General features: G+C 40.5%; 1 protein-coding gene across 4 annotated transcripts in view; it reads right to left on the bottom strand.

The window, feature by feature from the left end:
- The window catches only part of LARGE1 (LARGE xylosyl- and glucuronyltransferase 1), a 331,282-nt gene that overhangs the window by 213,976 nt on the left and 94,776 nt on the right, over positions 1 to 22,530 (bottom strand). For all 4 annotated transcript variants that reach the window (XM_064155366.1, XM_064155364.1, XM_064155367.1 and 1 more), the window contains one exon: positions 11,316 to 11,502. In XM_064155366.1, the coding sequence (XP_064011436.1) occupies positions 11,316 to 11,421 (106 nt within the window). In that variant the 5' untranslated portion in view covers positions 11,422 to 11,502. The remainder of the gene's footprint in view (positions 1 to 11,315; positions 11,503 to 22,530) is intronic.

Below are 22,530 nucleotides of genomic sequence, written 5' to 3'. Positions count from 1 at the left end.
CTATAACACCTCCATTGCTGTCCTGGGTTAGGGTGGATCCCTCCCCTGGTAGAATAAACTCACCACAACACGGATTTGTTCGGCAAGTCAGGGAAAGAGGAAATTGTATTTCTTACAGTTTAAGCATAACCATATAAAGAGAAATAAGCTACTAGAGAAATATAATAACCTTAAGGAGGATGGGGAAGGGGTCAAGCAGCGGCAAAGCTGCAAAAGCATCAGCAGCAGCCAAAACAGCAGCTGGGGAAGATCGCAGGCAGGCACAGCTCAAGCAGCAGAAGCCAGCAAGGGGAACGAACAAGCTCTGCTTCAAGACATAAAGCTCCTGATACTCAAATGAAATGATATTAACTCATCCATTGTTGCCATTATATGGCCTATCCCTGGAATGTTCACCTCTCCCCTATGTCTGAGCTAGAAATCTAGCTCAAACGGCCACAATCCCGTAGCAGGATATTCACCTTCACGCTTTTCCTAAAATGTGCCAGAGAGCAAAATTGTAGAACAAAAGAATGACCATACATGATATGTGTAGTACCTCTTCAAATGTTTGGGTTTATTGGGGATCACAGGATGTTAGGGGTTGGAAGGGACCCCAGGAGATCATTGAGTCCAACCCCTCTGCCAGAGCAGGACAATACTATCTAACACAGATCACAGAAGAACACATCCAGACAGGCCTTCAAAGTCTCCAGAGAAGGAGACTCCACACCCTCTCTGGGGAGCCTCTGCCAGTGCTGTGACCCTCACAGTAAAGAAGTTCCCCCTTGTGTTGAGGCAGAACCTCATTTGCTGCAACTTACATCCATCGCTCCTTGTCCTATCCCAGGAAGCAAGTGAGCAGAGTCTGTCTCTCCACTCCTGACCAGCCCTCAGATACTTATAAACATTTATCAAATCCCCTCTAAGTCTTTTCTTTTCTACACTAAAAAGACCCAAGTCTCTCAGCCTCTCCTCATAAGCCATGCCCTCCAGTCCCCTAATCATCCTTGTGGCCCTCCACTGGACCCTCTCCAGCAGATCCCTGTCCCTCTTCAACTGGGAAGCCCAAAACTGAACACAGGATTCAAGATGAGGTCTCACCAGGGCAGAGTACAGAGGTAGGAGACCCTCTCTTGATCTGCTGGACACACTCCTCCTAATACACCCCAGGATCCCATTGGCCTTCTGGCCAGAAGGGCACATTGCTGTGCCACAGTTAATTTGTTATCCACCAGGACCCCCAGGTCCCACTCCATAGGACTGCTTTCAGTATTGGTTTTGGGGGTTTTTGTTTGCTTGGAGGCTTTGTTTGTTTTTTTAAACCTTGACTACTACTCCTTCTGCTACTATGCACATGCAAATAGATATTAAAAATATAACTTTCTAAAGTACTGGCAGATTATAAAGATGCCAGCTGCTGTCTAACAAGAAAAAATCTGATTTCAAACTTTTGCATGATCTCAAAAAACATCCACAAATCTTAAACACAAAAACTCCATTAAAAAAAAAATCACTGTATGTTATTTGAACTGAAACATTCATCAGAATTTAAATACTAAATTTTCATTCCAATCTTTTAAAACAATTCTATTTTATATCTTTTTTTGTTTCATCCTGTACATATACATTTGTTGACCTGTTTGCCCCCAAAGCTCGTTGGTTCCCTTCATAATACTTTGTTAGAAGTAAACAAAGCTTCTACAGTTGTTAGGAACAGAGAGAGAGATGAGCAATGCTGCATAATCTACCATTGAGAAACACACTGCAGTATGAGCTCAATATTTATTTAGATACCAGGAGACCCATATGTGAACTAGATTTTATAAACGTCCTAATTGTAGGAAAAGCAACTTCAACATCAATCAGCTGCACGACATCAATCACAGCAGGTCAGGCTACATTAGTTTCAGCACTCAAAAGAAGGTCTGATGTACTTAGAAACTGCACATTTTGTTTCTAAAAACAAAGCACTTTGGCTTCTTTTTGAAAACAAGACTTGTAAGCTCATCTTGCTTTTCTCTTTTTCTGCAGAAAAACATATTTTGACTCTGTTAATAAATATCTACCTCTGAAATGCAGAAATAGTCAAGAAGTAGCTCTCCTACTGCTAGTCTTCCATCTAGCCCTAATAGTCTTCAGGCATCCAGTCATCCTAACAGTCTTCAGGATCTTCAGGTAGTGACAGGACGAGGGGGAATGTAGTGAAGCTGGAGATGGGTAGGTTCAGACTGGACATGAAGAGGAAGTTCTTCACCATGAGAGTGGTGAGAGCCTGGAATGGGCTGCCCAGGGACATGGTTGAGGCCCCGTCCCTGGAGGTGTTTAAGGCCAGGCTGGATGAGGCTCTGGCCAGCCTGATCTAGGGTAGGAACTAGATGATCCTTGTGGTCCCTTCCAACCCTGGCTGATACTATGATTCTATTATCCAGGTGTCTCTTATTCTTGGAAGTAATGTAACTTTTATAGATTTCATTTTGCCCAAAAGTTCTACTCAAAGAAGAAAATGAAATAAAAACTTTGAACAATGCTACAGATTATACTGAGAGTAAGCTGCTGTTTCAACTTACTCCTGTAAAAGAATTTATTTTCACTCTGACCTTTATGTTTCTACCAGAAACTACAAACTGAGGGCTGACTAGAAAAAGAAAGCCAGGACAAAACCAGTTTAGAAATATAAAAGCATTCCATCCAATCAAGAGATGTATAGAGAGGAACAAAAGTAAGCCTGCAGCTTACTTCACTTTTATGAAAGAATATGCATTAACTTTCAAAACGAGTGTCACAAGAGAATGTTTGTGCCCTGTACTGGAATTCAAAAGATCAGGTCTTGCTTTCATTCGGCACAACACGCTGACGAAAGAAACAGCTCTTGCAAGATCCATGGCATTTCCTGAGAACCTGGTTTAAGGATGTGAACTCCTAGCAAGCTAAGGAAGAAACAACATTGACTGAGCTATTCCACGGACCTTACTGCATAAGGATAAAATTGCATTTCTAGATCATAAGTAATTCAACTGAAATAGTGGCTGTGAAAAAAATCCAACAACCATCGCCCCTCACAGATGCCACAGTTTGACCTACAAAAGCCTCATATGACCATGTCATGTTTTGGGCTGCAACCTTTATCATTCTGCCACAGAAACTACTTCCAATTTCCAATCACTGCTCATAAGCAAGACTTTTTCAATATATAATGAGGAGTAAATCTCTTCACACATTCAAATGTTAATTTTCTTCGATGACAGATGAGAGCTCTCATGCCCACAAAACAAAATCACAGTATCACAGTATCACAGTATCACCAAGGTTGGAAGAGACCTCACAGATCATCAAGTCCAACCCTTTACCACAGTGCCCAAGGCTAGACCATGGCACCAAGTGCCACATCCAACCTTGCCTTGAACTGCCCCAGGGATGACGACTCCACCACCTCCCCGGGCAGCCCATTCCAGTGCCCAATGACTCTCTCAGTGAAGAATTTTCTCCTCACCTCGAGCCAAAATTTCCCCTGGCGCAGCCTGAGGCTGTGTCCTCTTGTTCTGGAGCTGGCCACCTGAGAGAAGAGAGCAACCTCCTCCTGGCCACAACCACCCCTCAGGTAGTTGTAGACAGTAATAAGGTCACCCCTGAGCCTCCTCTTCTCCAGGCTAAACAACCCCAGCTCCCTCAGCCTCACCTCGTAGGGCTTGTGCTGCTGTTAGGAGGAAGTTCTTCACAGAGAGAGTGATTGGCATTGGAATGGGCTGCCCAGGGAGGTGGAGTTGCCATCCCTGGAGGTGTTCAAGAATAGACTGGATGAGGCACTTAGTGCCATGGTCTAGTTGACTGGATAGCGGTGGGGGAGAGTTTGGACTGGATGATCTTCAAGGTCTCTTCCAACCTGGTTGATTCTATGATTCTGTGGTTGCAACAAAGCCAGTCTTATAATAGAACTCATGTCCTGCAAACCCACTCAGGCACCCAACACAGGAACACCCTTATTATATGCAAAGGCACACTTCACAATCCCTTTTCTCAGAACTTTATTATACTACAAGAACAGTACAGAAGTTTAAACTTCTACTTTAAATGAACACTGGATTAAGTTTTCTTGTTTAATCCTGTTGAGGCACACAGCAGATAAAATTCAGGCAAACTGAGTGAATTGTAATGAAAAAAGCAATTTCAGATTTTCCCCTTTCTGATTACATTGACTGTGAAGGGATTATTTGCTGATGTTTGTTCATCAGTTGCAAGTGTCTTAGACATTTTAGCAATTAATTTGTTTGCTTCTTCCTATGAGCAACTTACTGCAAGTATTAAAAATTCAGGCAGTTTTCATCCTGCACACAGATCATGTGATAAACTTCTGGCACTTAACCAGATAAAGCTGAACTCCCAGAATTAGTTTTCTGATTCAAGTATTCACAAATATGATTTCAAAATCTGCTTCCCATGAATATTAAAACTGGATATCATTGTTTCTGTAGACAGTTCTTCCCAATTAACATATTCACTGGAATATTTATGGAAAGCATACAAAAAAAGAGTGTGAACAGCATCAAAGTGAATCCATTTAAATACTAAGATGAATATTTGCAGCCTTCCTTCATTTCACTTTATTGTATTTTATGAGGTGTTTGCCCAACTCTAGCTTCAATCATGTCTCTCCAGATTACTTGGACTAAAATATACTGACAGAGAATAATAGTTGCCCAGAATTGGAATTAAAAGAGGCCAACTGAGGAAAGCAAGTCCTAGGAAAGAAGGCAGACTCTGTTCTTGCATTTAAGGAAAAAAAACCAGTCTCCTTTCCACTCTCTCACAAACTCCCTTCCTGATCTCACACAACTTCTCTTAAACTTTCATCCTAAGGTTACAGCACTGATTGCTTCTGTCCTGTGAAATATGCTCTACACAAGAGTGCAACACACACATTTCAGGAGTTTCAACCTCAAGTGGATCCACCACACAGAAGCTTGTAACTCAGGTGTGCTTTTCTCCTGTCAACCTCATCTCTCACAACTTCTCTTAAACTTTCATCCTAATGTTACAGCATTGATTGCTTCTGTCCTGCAAAATATGCTCTACACAAGAGTGCTACACAGACATTTCAGGGGTTTCAACCTGAAGTGAATCCACCACACAGAAGCTTGTAACTCAGGTGTACTTTTGTCCTGTCAAAACAGGAGACTGAATCTACAGAGGCCCCATAGACACAGTAGACTTCTGTTTTGTTTTGCTCTGTTTAGGAATCAGTACTCTAGAGAGCATATGTCAAATTAAAGTTTCAAATTTCCACTTTACATGACCTTCATAGTAAAAGGGTTAGCAAACTGCTGCATATAGCTTGGCAAAATGATGCTATTTCTGGAGCAATTGTTGGGTAATGAAATTGCTATTTTCTTTCTAATGAAAATTCATCACATACTACTTGATTATTTCCTCTTCCCTCTTTTAAATGCACTCCACCTTTCCTACTTTATTACTTTGCCTTTAGAATGCAATTTAAGAATGTTGGAACAATTAGCTTTTTCATTCAAAGTAACTGATAACTCAAATCATGCTGTCCTTGTACATTACTACAAACAACAGCAGTAACCAGGTATGTTCAAAGGCTATACAATACTCAAAATCCTCTTTAATATTCTAGTTCATAACCCTAATAGACATTTATACATGATTAATGAGGCTTTTAGTAGCTGTTGCTGTCACAGCTTGGGTAATGCCATCTCCAATGAATATTCCAAAGGAAGCATCTTACTGGCAGCGTTTGAGTGACAACTGTGAAGCAGCAGCCTGCAATGTACTTTCTGACAAGAGAAACAACTCCCCAAATGAAACCAAATTCTGTCTTAGAGAATTGCAAACTATTTATAATACAGAACATGGGAACTGACTACATTAGGGCATATTTCACATTACAGATTCACTAACAAAATGCTTATAAGGGGTTTCTAAATGAGATCCCACTGTCATGCTACAGCAACTGAGTAACTTAAGTTTTTAGATGTAAACACATGGATGAGTAATGTAATTCTTAATCATATCAAGAAGATGTAATTTCTGGATGCAGCACTGCAAATACCAGTAATGAGGAGAGATATTTGATTCTAGAGCCCTGAAACATAAAAACAAATTGCAACACAAGACAACCACAAAAAACCTTTTTTTTTTTTCCTCCTGTGACAGCCTTTTTAGTTTAGTGAAAAAAAGAGGCAATTTGGCTACTGTATGTAAATAATTTCAAATGGGGAAATGCTCAGCCCTGACATGGGAATAACTAGCATGGACTCACCAAGGGTAAGTCATGCTTGACCAACTTGCTCTGTAATGAAATTCCTAGAGTTGTGAATAAGGGAAGACCAGGAGATGTGATCTTCCTTGAATTTAGCACAGCCTTCAATGCAGTCTCCCATAGCATCCTTGTATCTAAGCTGGAATTTGATAGTCTATATGGGTAGACCGCTAGATGGGTGAAAAACTAGCTGGAATGTCAGGTTTAAAGTGTGAAGGTTACTTGTTCATGCTCTGTCTGGAACTCAGTTACATGTGGAGTTCCTCAGCATCCATGCTGAGATCAGTCCTTTTCAATAATTTTATCAATGACTTGAAGAAGAAATCAAAATTCTCCTCTACTGAGATTGCAAATGACACCAAGCCAGGGGATTGGAATCAATAAATTCACAGGCAAGGGTGCCACCCAGGGGAACCTAGACAAGCTAGAGGATTGAACAAAGCAACCTCTGTACTTAAAACAGGCTAAGTCTCATAATGACACAGGAAGTTGACTAGTTCTGTGAGGAAGGACCTGTCGTCCTAGTAGACAGAACATTAAACATGAACCAGCAGCATGCCTGGACAGGGATGATGGGCAAAGGCATGAGGAAGAGATCAAATCATAGAATCAACCAGGTTGGAAGAGACCTCCAAGATCATCCAGTCCAACCTAGCGCCCAGCCCTATCCAATCAACTAGACCATGGCACTAAGTGCCTCATCCAGGCTTTTCTTGAACACCTCCAGGGATGGTGACTCCACCATCTCCCTGGGCAGCCTATTCCAATGGCAAATCACTCTCTGTGAGTGAGGTTTAAGTGACCATTCCCCTGTATTTTCTACTCATTAGACCATATTTGGAACACTGTGTTCAGTTTGGGGTCCTAAATATTAAGAACAAGATTACCAAATCACAGAATGATAGAGGTTGGAAGAATCATCCAACTCCCTAGCCAGAGCAGATTCACTTAGCACAGGTTGCACAGGATGGCATCTAGGTGGGCTTCGAATGACTCCAGAGACAGAGACTCCACCATCTCTCTCAGCTGCCCGTTCCAGTGCTCCACCACCCTAAAAGTAGAGAATTTTCTGCTCATGTTTAGACTGAACTTATGCTGAATTTTGTGCCCATTACCTCTTGTCCTGTCACTGGGCACCACTGAAAAAATGCTGGCTCCATCCCTCTGATGCCTGCCCTTTAAGTATTTAAAAGCATTGCTAAGTTTCCACCTCAGTCTTCTCCAGTCTAAAAAGCCTGAAGTCCCTCAGCCTATCTTAATAAGACAGATGTTCTAGTCCCCAAATCATTTTTGTAATCATCTTTGTGGTCCTTTGCTGTATCCTCTCTAGAAGTTCATTGTCCTTCTTGAACTGGGAAGCCCAAAAGTGGACACAGTACTCCAGATGAGGCCTCAACAGCACAGAGTAGAAGAGAAGCAGAACCTACCTCGAGCACTTTTCTGGATGCATCTCAGAATAAAAATGGCCTTCTTGGCCACAAAAGCACATTGCTGGCTCATGCTCATCCTGTTGTCCACCAGGATGACCATGTCTTTTTCCACAGACTGCCTTTCAGCAGGTCAGCCCCCAACTTCTTATTCCTCCTGAGGCGCAATATTCCGCACTCGCTCTTGTTGAACTTTGTAAGGTTGCTCTCTGCCCAACTCTCCAGCCTGTCCAGGTCACACTGGATGGCAGCAAAGCCTTCTGGTGTGTCAGCCAGCTCACAGTTTTGTGTCATTCTGTCCTTTTGTCCAGGTATAACAGAACACTGATGAAAGCCAGCAGAGGGCCCTGGGCTTGTTCAGTCTGGAGAAGAGAATGCTCTGTGGGACTTATCAGCAGTGTCCCCAGTAAATATAAGTAAGGTGCAAGAAGACAGAGCTAAGCCTTTCACAGGAATACATAGTGAGGGGATGAATGACATCAGACAGAAACTGAAGCAAGGGATAGTCAAACTAGACATAAGGAGAAACTCTTCCACCTGAAGACAGTCAAGCAGTGCACAAGTAGCCCAGAAAGGCCACGTGTCCTCTGTCCTTGGAGGTTTCCAAGACATGACTGGATAAAGGTCTGAAAAATCTTGCCTGACCCTAAAGCCCACCAAGAGTTTAACCAGAGAACTTCTGAGGTCCCTTCCATCCTGAATAATTGAGTCTATGAAGACACCAGGTACTGTTTGTTCTACATGAGTGGAGAAAAGTGTAACAAGAACAGTTTATTTGCATCTAAAACCAGCTTAAATGAAATTTTTTCACGTTGCCTGTGATTAAGCAAAGGAACTTGTGCCAGAGGACAAAGAGGTCTCTCCACTCCTGCTGCTTTCAAATCAAGGCGCAAAGTTTTTGTGGGACATTTTATACTTAACAATACAGAGAGCTTAAAACACAAGAAAATTGTGAGAAACATAGGGAAGTACACAACAAGAAGTCATAAACCGACAAAACCACTTTAACTCTCTCCAATAATGCCTACAAATCAAGGAAAATGCTACCTACTGTTCAGTTAAATAAATATTTTAGTTTTTAAATAATAAAGGTTAAATTATGCCCCATCCAAAAATCCTAAGAAAATAGATACCAAAAAATAACAGCAAGAGTCAGTAACTTGGTATAATTTCCAGTCCTCTTACAGTGCAAGGCTTCTTAATAGGTAATGGGCTTTGCTGCCTGGTCTGCATTTAAGATTAATTCACACTGAGAGCTTTAAGTCACTTCAAATACCATGTAGCAGCAAATTTCAAGATTTGTATTGAGCTCTCTGTAAAAACAAAGTATCCTACCCACAGAAGAATTTAAAGCAGCAGGCCGTTATCAATTGTGGACATAATTAAAGTAGTCATTACAACAAGGCAGCATAATACTCTTCTAAAAGCAAAAAGGTGAGTTCTACATTTGCTCAGCTTTTAAAACTCAAACAAAATCAGTACTCTTCTGCCTGCCAGATCATTACTTTTCAAGTATGCAGCCAGCACCTCTTATATTTTCAATTTAACACAAATCCCATAAGTGTTTTATTCTAGAATGAGCTCATGGAGTTTCTGCCCATTAAAGCAGAATTTTAAGTAACCAAATAAATTTGCATAAGCAAATATTTGTACCTGGCATGTGACTAATTCAGAAATGTATGTAATGCACACACACACACACACAAAATCTTTGCCTGTTCTTACTTGTAATTTAACTTGGAATCCAATTTTGTTTTGAAACAAAGCCCAAATTTGTCAGCCAAGGTTACATGAAAGAAGCTTGACATTTTAAACAATGCCTTTTAAAATTTATCAGACTGTAAACTACTGTTTGAACGGGTTTTTAAAGGCTGAAACACCTCTTCTCATGCTAAGATAACTACAAAGGCAGAGCAGCTTTTTTCACCTTTGCCAAAATAACACACCTACTGCCAAACACAAAATCTGCTCCATCTCTCCTCCATCCCTCCCAAAAGAAAACAAAGGAGAAAAAAGACAACATCACAGGGAAATACTGATTATTCCAAGCCTGAGCATTCAAAGTGCTAGTTACGCTGATGTAACTGAAGGTACCTATAAACTTGAGGATCTGCCTCTAAAGAAAGAACAGGACAGAAAGATACCCCAGATACAGCAACCCACCACCCCCCAAAGGGATATGGATTCAAAATTATTTTTATAATGGTATTTTATATTGATCTTAATTGATTTTCTGTGTTCAGCCTTCTAGCACAATAAGCAGAGGCAGTGGTCACAGCTAGCAGTCTTCACACAAAGGCAATAAAAAAGCCTCATGTTTGTAGGTCTTTGCTATGTAGGCATTTATATAACTACAGCATAATTCTTTACTGCTACATTTACACCTCACAGAGCAGCATCCCACCACTGTCTGCCATTCCACAAACCAGGTACACTGCATGTTCCGTTGCCCAGTGAGCAGCAGCACACTGAACCATAGGACAGGAATCATAGAATCTAGTCAGGGTTGGAAGGGACTACAAGGATCATCTAGATCAGGCTGTCTGAAGCTTCATCCAGCCTGAACTTACCTCCAGGGATGGAGCCTCAACCACCTCCTCAGGCAAGCCGTTCCAAGGTCTCACCAACCTCATGGTGAAGAACTTCTAAAACCCAGTCTGAATCTACCCATTTCTAGCTTTGTTCCATTCCCCCTAGTCCTACCTGACATCCTAAAAAGTCTCTCCCCAGCCTTCTTGTAGGCCCCCTTAAGACACTTGAAGTTCACAATAAGGTCCTTGTAGTCTTCTCCTCCGCAGACTGAACAGCCTCAGCTCTTTCAGTCTGTCCTCATAGGAGAGGTGCTCCAGCCCTCTGATCATCCGCGTGGCCTTCTCTGGACATGTTCCAGTACATCCCTATCCCTCTCGTAATAGTGGCTCCAGAACTGGATGCAGTACTCCAGGTGGGGGCTCACCAGTGTGGAGCAGAGGGGGAGGATCACTTCCCTAGACCTGCTGGCCACACTTTTCTTGGTGCAGCTGAGGTTCTGGTTGGCTTTCTGGGCTGCAAGAGCACACTAATGGCTCATATTGAGCTTCTCGTGCACCAGCACCCCTCAGTCCCTCTCTTCAGGGCTACTCTCAAGCCAGTCAATGCCCAGCCTATATTGGTGCTTGGGCTTGTCCTGAGCTTGTACTTGGTCTTACTGAACTTCATGAGGTTAGCTTGGGACTACCTTTTCGTAGCTACACACACTTCCTGATGACTAATTCCTGTCCCAAAATTAGACATGTGTCCCATGTCATCAACATGTATCAGGTCTCAAACACAGGCCTACAAAAACCAAGAATTGTGTAAGGAGTGTCCAGAATGGATACCTTTTTAAATACTCCTAGATCACATCAAGGGCAAATCTAAAATAGGAGTTTAAAACTAAGAGGAAACTGAACTAAGCAGGGCCAGCAGCCACCTTCTCCTCAGCAGTGAGAAGTAAGCAAGACCCTGTCTTCAAATCTGTACCTTTTCCTATGGAAGCTGAACCAAATGTATTTAGGCTAAAATTAATGACACCAGATTCATACTTGTCTGCTTTGATAAAAATGATTTAACACCCCATCCCTCACACCCAGGCATTGTTCTTCTCCTACCTTCAAAACTCCCAGCAAACAGATAAAGCCACGTAACAGCTGGCACAAAAAGAACAGTCAGAGAGGCAGCCAGGAATTTCCGTCGCCCTCTGCAGATTCCCAGCATTCTCTCCGGAGTGCAGATTCCCAACCCAGCGCTGTTCCTATGTTGGAAGCAAGTAGTCCACAGCCTCCCACATATTACTCCCTGAAAAAGAAAAGAAAAACATAAAATTAACATCTTATCTCTCTTCAGAAAGTTAGACCACACCAGTAATTTTAAACAGCTAAAAGGGTAAAAATAGGGTTACTGCACTTGCAAAGTGGTATCCATTTCAAAACTATCCACAACTACTTAATAATAAAGCCAGTTTAAAGAGTCAGACTGAAACAGTATGTCAATTAAACACATCATATCACTTAAATACACACAAAGTCACCCTTGTGCTCTACAGAAACTCTGGGTTCTTTGATGTTTATATGTGCTGGTGCCCCATGGCAGGGTAAGAGAAAACTTAGTCTATTTCTTCAATAGCTCCCTAAGAGCAGAAGTCACACCAGTGGATTAGTGAGCTGGCTTCAGATGGTTGGGAAATCAAAAGAATGAATTGGAAAATGAAAGGTAAAGTTTGGGGGCATAGGGATGTTACCAAAACCATCAGTTTTGCTAATCATAGAATCAGCCAGGTTGGAAGAGACCTCCAAGATCAGCCAGTCCAACCTAGCACCCAGCCCTATCCAGTCAACTAGACCATGGCACTAAAGAGCAGTGCTGATGAACTGCTGTATAAAAGGGAAGAAGACAAAAGGCAAAATGAGGATCTATCAGGAACTTTATATGAGATGAGAAAAGAATGGGAATCTAAAGAGTACCACTGCTGTTATGAGAAAAAACATCTGACCTTAATTTGTTTAAAACAATTGTTCTGCATTTCAGAGTGGTTAAGATGGTAACATAATCTGATGATTTTTATTCACAGGAAAATGGATATACCCACACTAGCACAGGCACAAAGGTCATAATGTTTCACATCATTTTCATTTTTGTTTTGTTGGTTGGTTGTTTTAATGGAGAAAACCCTAGTGTTAGACTAGGGAAGTTGGATAAGGAAAAGAAAACACTAATTCCATGCCAATTGAGTTCAGGTTTTGTGTGCAAGAGCTTCTGTTTTCTAATGTTTTACAAAAAGAATTGCTCTACACATGACAGGGCAAGAAATACAGCTCTGACAGTACAAGGTGTTTAATAACAGTGCCCTTTGGCTTATACTTAAACTGGCACTAGAGCTGAAATAAGCAATTAAGTCATTTCTACACTGACATATTAATAATGGCTACTCTGTGTCACGAAAATGTATCTGAGCTTTACAAGTCCAAGTATATTGCAATAAAAGTCCATTCTGAAATCAAATTAGAGCAAATTTGCAAATTATAGACCAGAGAAATGGGTTCAGACAAAGAACTATGTTGCTGTAGATACCTGGTGGCAACAATCAGCCAAACTTACAGATGATTCATTGAACGGTCAATGGAGACCACTTTACTACACTACAGTTTAAGAGCCATGGTAGTACTCTGACCTTGGAATTGATAAATCAGACGATAATTTGTCCAGGGCCTACACAAAAAGCATTCCACTGTGTCAGCTTTTCACCACAATGAACGCTTCACCACAGAGATTTTGTACAAAATATGTGGACAGACTTAATATTAACAACTGTGGTATTAGAGTCACTGTGCTAGAGAGCCACATTTGGTAGATAAACGGTGGAGAACTCTTATCTTTACTCACTGCATTTGGCTAACGATCACATTTCATTCCATTTCCTTACATTACATGGGTTGTATGAGAGCCCTTTACATGCCTACCTGAAACACAAGGGAATTCTCCTGGATTCAGTGCTTTACCCTTGCTACATAGAATGGTTTGGGTTGGAAGGGACCTCCAAAGGTCATCTAGACCAGCTTCCCTGCAGTGAGCAGCTTGCCCACCATCCTGTCAAGCCTGACCTTGAATATCTTTAAGGATGGGGCCTCAAGTACTTCCCTAGGCAACTTGTTTCAGCGTTCCACTACTGTCATGCTAAAGAACCTGTTCCTAACATCTAATCTGAATCTATTCTTCTCTAGTAGAAAGCCATTGCCCCTTGACCTATCAGTACAGGCCTTTGTAAACAGTCCCTCTTCAGCTTTCTTGCAGGCCCCCTTCAGATACTGGAAGGCTGCTATTAGGTCTCCCTGGAGTCTCCTCTTCTCCAGGCTGAACAATGCCAGCTCCCTCAACCTCTCCTCACAGGAGAAGTATTCCAGCCCCCTGATAATTTTTGTGGTCTTCCTCTGGACCCTCTCCACCAGGTCAATGTGCTTCTCCTGTTCAGGGGACCAGAGCTGGATGCAGTACTCCAGGTGAGGTCTTATATATGTGCATATTGTAAAGTGCACAGAATCACTTACTTTAAGTAGGATTTTTTTTTTTATCATCATAGCATGTACCACTGACAGCAGCCTGTGCATAGAAAAATACATCTTTGAAAAAATAAACTAATTCTCAAATAGCCAGCTCTTGTAATGCAATATTCATTGGATGCATACTGCTCCTATCAATGATTCCTGCAAACCCCACAGACTGCAAAGGAAAGGTCAACACAACATCTTTCTGAAATGATATTGATACAAGTTCTGGGGAGGAAGATACCCAGGTTCTGAAGGCTGGAGTTGCAGAGCTGGTAGTGCATTCATTTACTCTAGGGCTGCATATGTAAGAAATACATTTTTTTTCTACATATTATTTTAAATATTCAAGCAAGTTAGGTTTTTGAACAGGTTGGCATGAAAGATGAAATCAAGCATTTTCTACACCATGTAGGTAAAGTAGCCCAACAAATTAAGAAAGTATAAGGGGCAACAGTGAACTCCCAATTCAGGTGCAAAGGAAGGCTATGAGCATGGCAAATTGCCATCATTCTGACAAAACATCCAAGTCATTCTGCATATCCATGCACATCTCTAACTAGAAAGACATGTAGGAAAATCCTAGACGGACAGGTTGGCTTGTGATGGACCACCCCAGCAAATGTTGAGATAATTTCTTTTAATGGTGCTTTAAAAGAGAAAAGTACCACAAACTCTTTTAAAGGAAATCTCTACTATCTTTTCCCCTCCCTAAAGTTATGGGTAGCTTCCCTTGAGTTTTAAATATTCACTTTCAGCACATAATATCACCACACCTGCTGATTTTTTTTTCCAAGTAGACAATACATTATGTGCAACCCTACACAAGCAATTGTATAAAAGGTCCAAGAATGATAATGAAGATGTTTAGCTTAAAGAAAAAGTTTTGAACTCAGTCACGTATTTATAACTGAGTTTACCTGTAAAGACTTTTACCTAACATAGTATCATCAAATAAACTGAAAGAGTATACTGCAGGTCTTTTACTTAATTGTCCTTTTAGCTCAGCAGATGCCAGACCGATATCCCTCATGAAAGGAAGTGAATGAAAACACTCAGAGCAAGGGCTGAGCACAAAACAGGGTAGCACTGCACACATTCCACCATACGGGCTTGCCCTGCAAATTTAGACTTCTACAGCCTCCACTGCCCCTGAAACCATACTCCTACTGAATCAAAATGTCACCTGTTTAAAAGTTCTTACAAGCAGTTTCCTGGCACAGGCTAAAAATGAAGCTGTTTCAGATGAGACATTGCTAGCTACATTTATCTTCTCAGTAATAATAAGAGCTGTAAGATGGCTCACTCTACACAAAACCATGCACAGTGTTTCTCCTGATCGCTTTCAGCCTTTACAGCTGTGATAACTAAACATCTGTAATCAGAAACAGATAGCATAAAATATGTTGGAAATAAAAAGAAAAAAACATTAACAAAACCCAACAAGGGTGAGAAAAACAAGTGCCCAAATTAAGCACAGGATCTAGGTGCAATTCTCCAACCACTGGCTCCTCTTTACCTGTTGCCCAGTGTTAGTATTTTCAGACTCATCTAACCGTGCCACAAAAGAACATCTGCAACTTCAACCGTCTCTTGAGGATTTATCTCAAAGCAAAGGAGATCAAAATTAGCCCCAGAAAGAAAGGGAATGATTGGGAGAATTTGAAATATGGTTTTAGCTTCACTTTTCCAGACACAGTTAGATTTTCTGCCCATGCAGCAGGCACAGAGAAGGTTCATGCACTTCAGGGTACTCTTCCGGCTTGGTCTTCCATTCTAAATGCATTGAATGCGTTTCAGGCGTATCATGTAATTGTATCTCAGAAATATGATTAAACAACTAATATCCACAAAAGTTAGCTGTATGCACATCAGGCTTGTGTGTCTTGCTGTCAGGAAGTCAGATGCTCTGTATCTCTACAATAGATCCAGTTCAAGATTTATAAAAACCTACTGCACATGTACAGATCAACTGACATGAAAACATCAACCTCAGTCCAGCTCATTGTTGATTACTGCTAATGGTGCCCCAAAAGGCCACTCTCTTGAACAATGCCTGTGTGCAAGGTCACAGCAGGAATTAAAATAATTGGGTTTCTCATTGCAAAGACTTACTCATGACCTTCTTGCTACAAGGCACCTGTGAACGGAATTATATTGGTTACCTTCACATACAGTCAAATGCTTGCATTAAGTGTACTACATTATCAGAGTGGTTGTTTTGTTTTAAACCAAGGATTATCTAAGTGTGAAGTCACTCTCAACCAGTGAGAACAGCACATATATTAAAGCATGTAATGCTACACTAATCACATTGGTGTTCCATTTCTAGTATTTTCTATTAATTAAGGCATGACAACTCCACTACATCAGACATTCAACAGAAGTTCAGTGGAACAATAGAAGTAATTATGAAAACAAAAATAATTCACAATTAACTAGATTTTACCGCTCTACTATAAAAAGCTTTTCCAACTGCTTCATGCATTTCCTTGCATTTGTTACAGTTAATCTTATCCCAGTAATCTCCCATTTGTTTTCAGACACATTGAAATTAATATCTAGTTGAAGCTGTTTACACTCCAGTCTCATGCTTTGGCTTTGCTGTGTTGCTTGAATTACTGTTACCTAATTCTTTATGCTTTTCTGCACTTGCAGTCACAGAGTCAATGAACAATTTCTACTGTAAAGCTTTTCCCTTGGCTCTGTGTCAATGTAGCATCCATCCCTTATGAGAGATTTTTCACAGTTTTTTGCCAGACTCGAAATATAAATAACCCACAGTGTTTTTCTGTTTGCCTTTAAAATGTTGCTAATGTGGGGTTGTAATGAGTTTACTCCTTGACAGACAGTTCTTTATCTTGCAGCGCTGTGGTCTCCCAATTACAGAAGTCAGTTGTCATGTGACAGATGTTTATTAGACTGAAGTTTGATATCATAAAGGCAGGGTGTGGAATAAACCCAACACTGCGAAATAGAAGATGAAAGAATTGGAGAGCAAATCCTTACTTAAATAAACATCCCTTTGCTAACACCCTCCACTTCTCAAGTTCTTAGAATAGAAACAGTATTTTGAAGGAAAACACCATCTCTTTCTCGTCAACCTCTGCATCTGCTCCCACGTGCAACAACATGCTATGGAAGCATGCCCAGAGAGGCTGTGGCATCTCCTTCTCTGGAGACATTAAAAACCTGCCTGGATGCATTCCTGTGTGACCAACTCTGGCTGAACCTGCTTTGGCAGGGTGGTTGTACTAGATGATATTTTGAGGTCCCTTCTAACTCCTAATATTCTGTGATTCTGTGAAACAAAGCTAACGTTCCCTTTGCTCACAAACACTGAATTTTCTTGGCACTAGAGCTCTTCCTCTCCAAATTAGACTTCTTAATCCTCTGGTATTGTGACTTGAAAGAAGGATTCGGAGTAAACTCAGACTCAGCATTCACCTCAGAAGTTCTGTGAAGTGACTTTAAAGGAAGAGATTACAGCAGAGTTTCCAAATGCTATCAAATTCACTCTTTCTCAACTAGTTACAAGAAAACAGTCCTATCTATAAGAGATAAAATAGCCCATAAGTTGACAGCACAAATGAGTTCTGCCTTGGAACTGTGCTAACTGTTTGGAGGGCACGCAGGATTGACACCTTCTTTTATATCTTCACGCACTGTGTGCTGTGGCTCAAAGAAAATTCTATTACTGTCCTGTTAATCAAATTTTTCTTGGAAGTTTCCAGCTGTAAGAAACACCACCACAGGAAGAGGGACCTAATTTGACAGTAGAGAAGTAACTAGCTAATACACACTCATATTTTCTCTTTTTGATTACCATGTATTCCTTTGCATGTATGTACACATATATATGGTTTTTTAACACCATTATTTTTTCCTTTCAACCCTTGAAAGAAGGAAAGCCTGCAACTGTAAAAACTATTAAGGAATAACAGAATTTAAGATCAACAGGATAACAATCTTTTCCTAAGACTCTGCTGAAATGTCACTGTTAATGTGAGAGGGAAAAAAATCCAACCTATCGGTTGAGAAGAGATGTCAAAACAGTCACGACAGAAAGATCAATCTTGAGTGTTATTCACATTTCATTTGCAACTCAAAAGTGGTACTTTCAAAGCAGTCACTGACCTGTTTCTACAGTGAGTCCTCCAAACTCTGTTTTACTCTCTACCCCACAACTACATAGCGATATAGCATCAGTACTTCCTGACTCCCTAGATCATCTCAGGACTCGACACAGTTCAAAATGAAAGAGTCTGATTTGATTTATGCATGGCAAAAGCCTAAAAGGTACTATATTTATATGTATTGAGAACATCTTAGACTTTGAGATCCTAAAGTCATTGAATTGTAAACATACTAGAGACCATGGCCAACCAGCAGTAGTAACTGTGACAGAGAATCTTTGAATAGCAAAGCAATTCTGCCCCTGAATCACAGTTTATGCTCAGAGTACAGCACTACTACATATACAAATTTCAAGCTTTAAAAAAAAAAAAGGACAAAACTTACTTCTTTCCAAACCCAGGCCTTTCCAGCTGAAACAATGGCAGGAGGAAAACAAGAAAGCAACATGTCACCTTTTATGGGCTGGAATAAAACATTGGTACATTGCTGCATCTTGTTCTCCTTGCCTCTACACCAGGGCATCTTTCTCCTTCACAATCAAATACTGAAGTCATTGGTTTGCCAATGTCTTTTCATTAATGCCTTTTCTAAGGTATTCTGTGCATGCAACCACATAAAAGGTCTTTAAATCAGAAGTAGGGCACTATATGCAACATACACAAAACCCTTCAAGAATTTTGCTGCTTATACTTTCCTTCTCAGCACAGTTCTCAGATAGTTATTCAAAAGCAGTGTTTACCTTCATTAGATTCCTCTGTGCACAATGCTGCTCTAACAAGCAAATTGATTAAAGATTCATATGAAAGTTTTGCCCAGGAGAGAGCTATTGCTTGAAGTGTTCCTCCCTGACAAAAGTAGGGAGCACTATGAAGCACAGTGCTATTATAAAATAAACAAACAAAAAGCCAAGAAAAGGAGCCCTTTATATTACTGCATACATCTCGACATACACGTTAGTTTTACTAACATCATTACAGCAGCTCCTTACTTGTCAGATACAAACATTAGTTTGCATTGTACTTGCAAATTGCTTTTTATGAAATATTCTTATCAAATTTAAAAAAGAAAAAGAAAAATGAGCCCAGGAGGGCTCTCTCTTCAATCCTGACTGTCAAAAGGAAGGGGCTGGATTCTCTTTGTGAAAATATGAATGTGCAGTTGGTATCAACATGAGTTATCATGTTGGTATCAATATGAGATATTTTGCTTTTACAACCATAGGGTCTTTTCTGAGAGTGAAGGACTGCTAACTAAAATACAGTCAGTAAGACCACATGGGGTCCAATAGGATGGGACCAAACTGGTCAGTAAAGAAGAGGGGATAGAAACCCACCAAAAAGTGAGAAGGTCATGTACAGGGCTGGCAAGCAAAGTCTGAAGCAATCAGGTAATGGAGAGATACAAACTTCTTAGGAACAATTAGCCAAGAAGACAAGGAGGAGGAATTTCCCTGTATGTGAGGACAGCAAAAATGCATAGAGCTCTCCTTGGGATCCTTCCCCTTCACTTGTCACTGCTGAGAAACATCTGTTCTCCCCAAGGCAAGGATACAGCCAGAGAGGTTGCAGAGCCTTCATCCTTGGAGACATTCAAAACCCAACTGGACATGGCTCTGAGAGAGCTGCTTTAGTTGACCTGCAGAATACTGAAGTAAATGATCTCCAGAAATCCATTTCCACAATTCCATGACTTTACAATTTTGTACCCAGCCATGTGCATGAATAACAATGTGTATAAACAATTGTATTGAAACACACAGAGAATCCTAGGTTAGACTTTGAGCTTGAGCAATATAGAGTCAATAAGGTCAATTCAATTTACATCAAATCACAAAATGTATGAAAAAAGTCTCTCAATTCATGGACAAGAAGTTAAATTTTCTGTAAGTTCTCACCTCCTCACTACATATTGCTTAAATATTACTAAATCAACAAATATTTCTTTCCAATTTAAATAAAAATAAAACAAATAGTGTAATGAAAATTCCAAGAATTGCTAGGAATTTTATATTTCAATAGTCAAAGAACAGGAAAATAGGAAAAAATATATATGTATGTATTTGGCAGTGATCAAAAGTAAAAGATGATTAAACCCTTTGCTACAAGTACTGTGCTACTTTACTAAGCACATTATGCATTCTCAATAGTTCTTTGATGCTACTATAGAACATCAAATAGCACTATGAGTTGTGAGCTATTTTTTAAACTAAGTTGCCTGACAAAATTCTTGTGTGTCAAGGTCTAGTATATATTTGTCATAGAATCAGCCAGGTTGGAAGAGACCTCCAAGATCATCCAGTCCAACCTAGCACCCAGCTCTATCCAGTCATCTACACCGCGGCACTAAGTGCCTCATCCAGGCTTTTTCTGAACACCTCCAGGGACAGCGACTCCACCACCTCCCTGGGCAGCCCATTCCAGCCAATCACTCTCTCTGCCAACAACTTCCTCCTAACATCCAGCCTAGACCTCCCCTGGCACAACCTGAGACTGTGTCCCCTTGTTCTGTTGCTGGTTGCCTGGGAGAAAAAAAATCAACCCCCACCTGGCTACAGCCTCCCTTCAGGTAGTTGTGGACAGCAATGAGGTCACTCCTGAGCCTCCTCTTCTCCTGGCTAAATAACCCCAGCTCCCTCAGCCTCTCCTGTCCTTAAATATTATAGCATCCAGACAGTGTACAAGAACTACCCACTTCCCTCAGCCTTTCCCAGGGCTGAGTTCTTTACAAGTTAATTGGAAAGGTGGAAAGGTGCTTCCCTCTCAGAATCATAGAAACATCCAGGTTGGAAAAGACCACATTAAGGTTGGAAAAGACTCTCAGGATCACAAAGTCCAATCTCTACAAGATTCACCTTAAACCATATCCCTAAGCACCACATCCAAATGACCCTTAAACACATCCAGGGTTGGTGACTCAACCACCTCCTAGGCAGCTCATGAGCTCTCATGCTCCTTTTTACCTGGCATAGAAGCAAATCTCTTGCAGAATAATTTGGTGCTGGGCAATTTTTTTAAGTACAGAAGGCAGCTGTTGATTTAGATTATTTCACATAGGACTATTCCTGAACACTGGAAGAAGGGTTAATAAACTAGTATTTATAAATACAGATTTCTCATGGCTTCTTATTTGGTACTACAGAGATTAATGTGAGAATTAAACAAGAATGACATGTGAGTTTAATACAAATACAAAAGACGTGTGAAAGTCGTTATCAAAGCTGAACAAAGCTGTAGAAACTAGTCCCAGGTGAACACACTGGCAAAAGCACTTGGTAAGGAATCCAAATTTACCATATGTAGAGTTAGCATTTCAAGTGACTCACTGAATAGTTTAGGTGGGAAGGGTGCTCTGGAAGTCATCTAGTCCAATACTCTGCACAAAGCAGGTGGAATGCTGTTCTTTCACACTGATCTGTAATTTGGATCTCTTTTCCACTCAAAAACTATCATCTGAAGGAGGGAGGTCTGCCTAGAGAAAAAGGGTAGTGGGCTAAGGGTTTCTATGTTATTTCCATTTCCTCAAATTTTACTGACTTTCACTGAACATTTCATTGTTTCTCTGCATGAGTCTTTGTAATCTCTTACTGATCTCATTATCATCACTGTTCCCTGAAGTTCCTACAATTTTGCAATTAGATGAAAGTGCACAAATAATAAACATAAAATATTTAGCAAGTCCTTTGTAAAGAAAATTAATATACTGAAAAGCATGACCTTACTTAAATGCATATAATTAACACTTCCACATTAAATTTGATTACAATTCCTGATTTCCAGGGTAGAGGAAAGGTTGCCTGACCTTTTCCTGCAAAAGGCAAAGAGGATAATGATGATGCCAAGGATTATCAAATGATGTAGAGGACTGTGCACTCATGAATGTGTCATATGCACAAGAGCACGCTTTACACTGGTTGGTGTTTGATGTGAGGGGACAAAATGAGAGGAAGAATGCCTCTCGCTGCCTCTCCTAACTCTTGATTCTACACTGAAGTATCTTTTAAGGCAACTGATTCTTCCCATGTCATGCTGGAAATAAGTGATGTAAATCCAGAGCAGAAGCAAAATTAGTAACATCAGCAATGGGTCTGAGATTAGGACAAAGGCTGACAAAGAGTCTCAGAGAAGAATTAAGGTGAAGGAGTTCCTCATGCTTTAGTCTGAGATTGTTGTTGACTGGGTCGAAGTACTTCAAAGAAGTGAGAAAATCAAATAGGAATGACTGAAAGTCTTCTTGTGACTATTCACATCTAAAAAAGAGTATTCTGAAAGATGCCCAAGCTTTCTACAATGAAGATTTAATTCTGCAACTATTCTCCCTATTAGCACTTAATAGCAGTTTAAAAACAAAAGACTCTTAAATATATCTTTATACAAACACATGTATACCAGTATAAGCACACACACATAATTTGAATTGATACCACAGCAAAAATAATACATTTGAAGAACAGACAGTCTAACCAATGGGGCTGAAGTTAGAATAACACCATGTGTACCAGTCCTGTTTAATAAGCCCTTCCTTGCATGTCCCAGATCTATGATCTGCTATGGTTTTTCGTACACCTTGTGGCTCCTGGGATTTTCTTTAGGGTGAGTCAGCTCTTTCTGACACAGAATCAGGACAAGTTTTGAAGAAACCATTCTCTACA

This window comes from Pogoniulus pusillus, chromosome 15, assembly GCF_015220805.1.
Source record: "Pogoniulus pusillus isolate bPogPus1 chromosome 15, bPogPus1.pri, whole genome shotgun sequence".
NCBI lineage: Eukaryota > Metazoa > Chordata > Aves > Piciformes > Lybiidae > Pogoniulus > Pogoniulus pusillus.
This window is presented reverse-complemented; position numbering and strand designations above follow the sequence as displayed.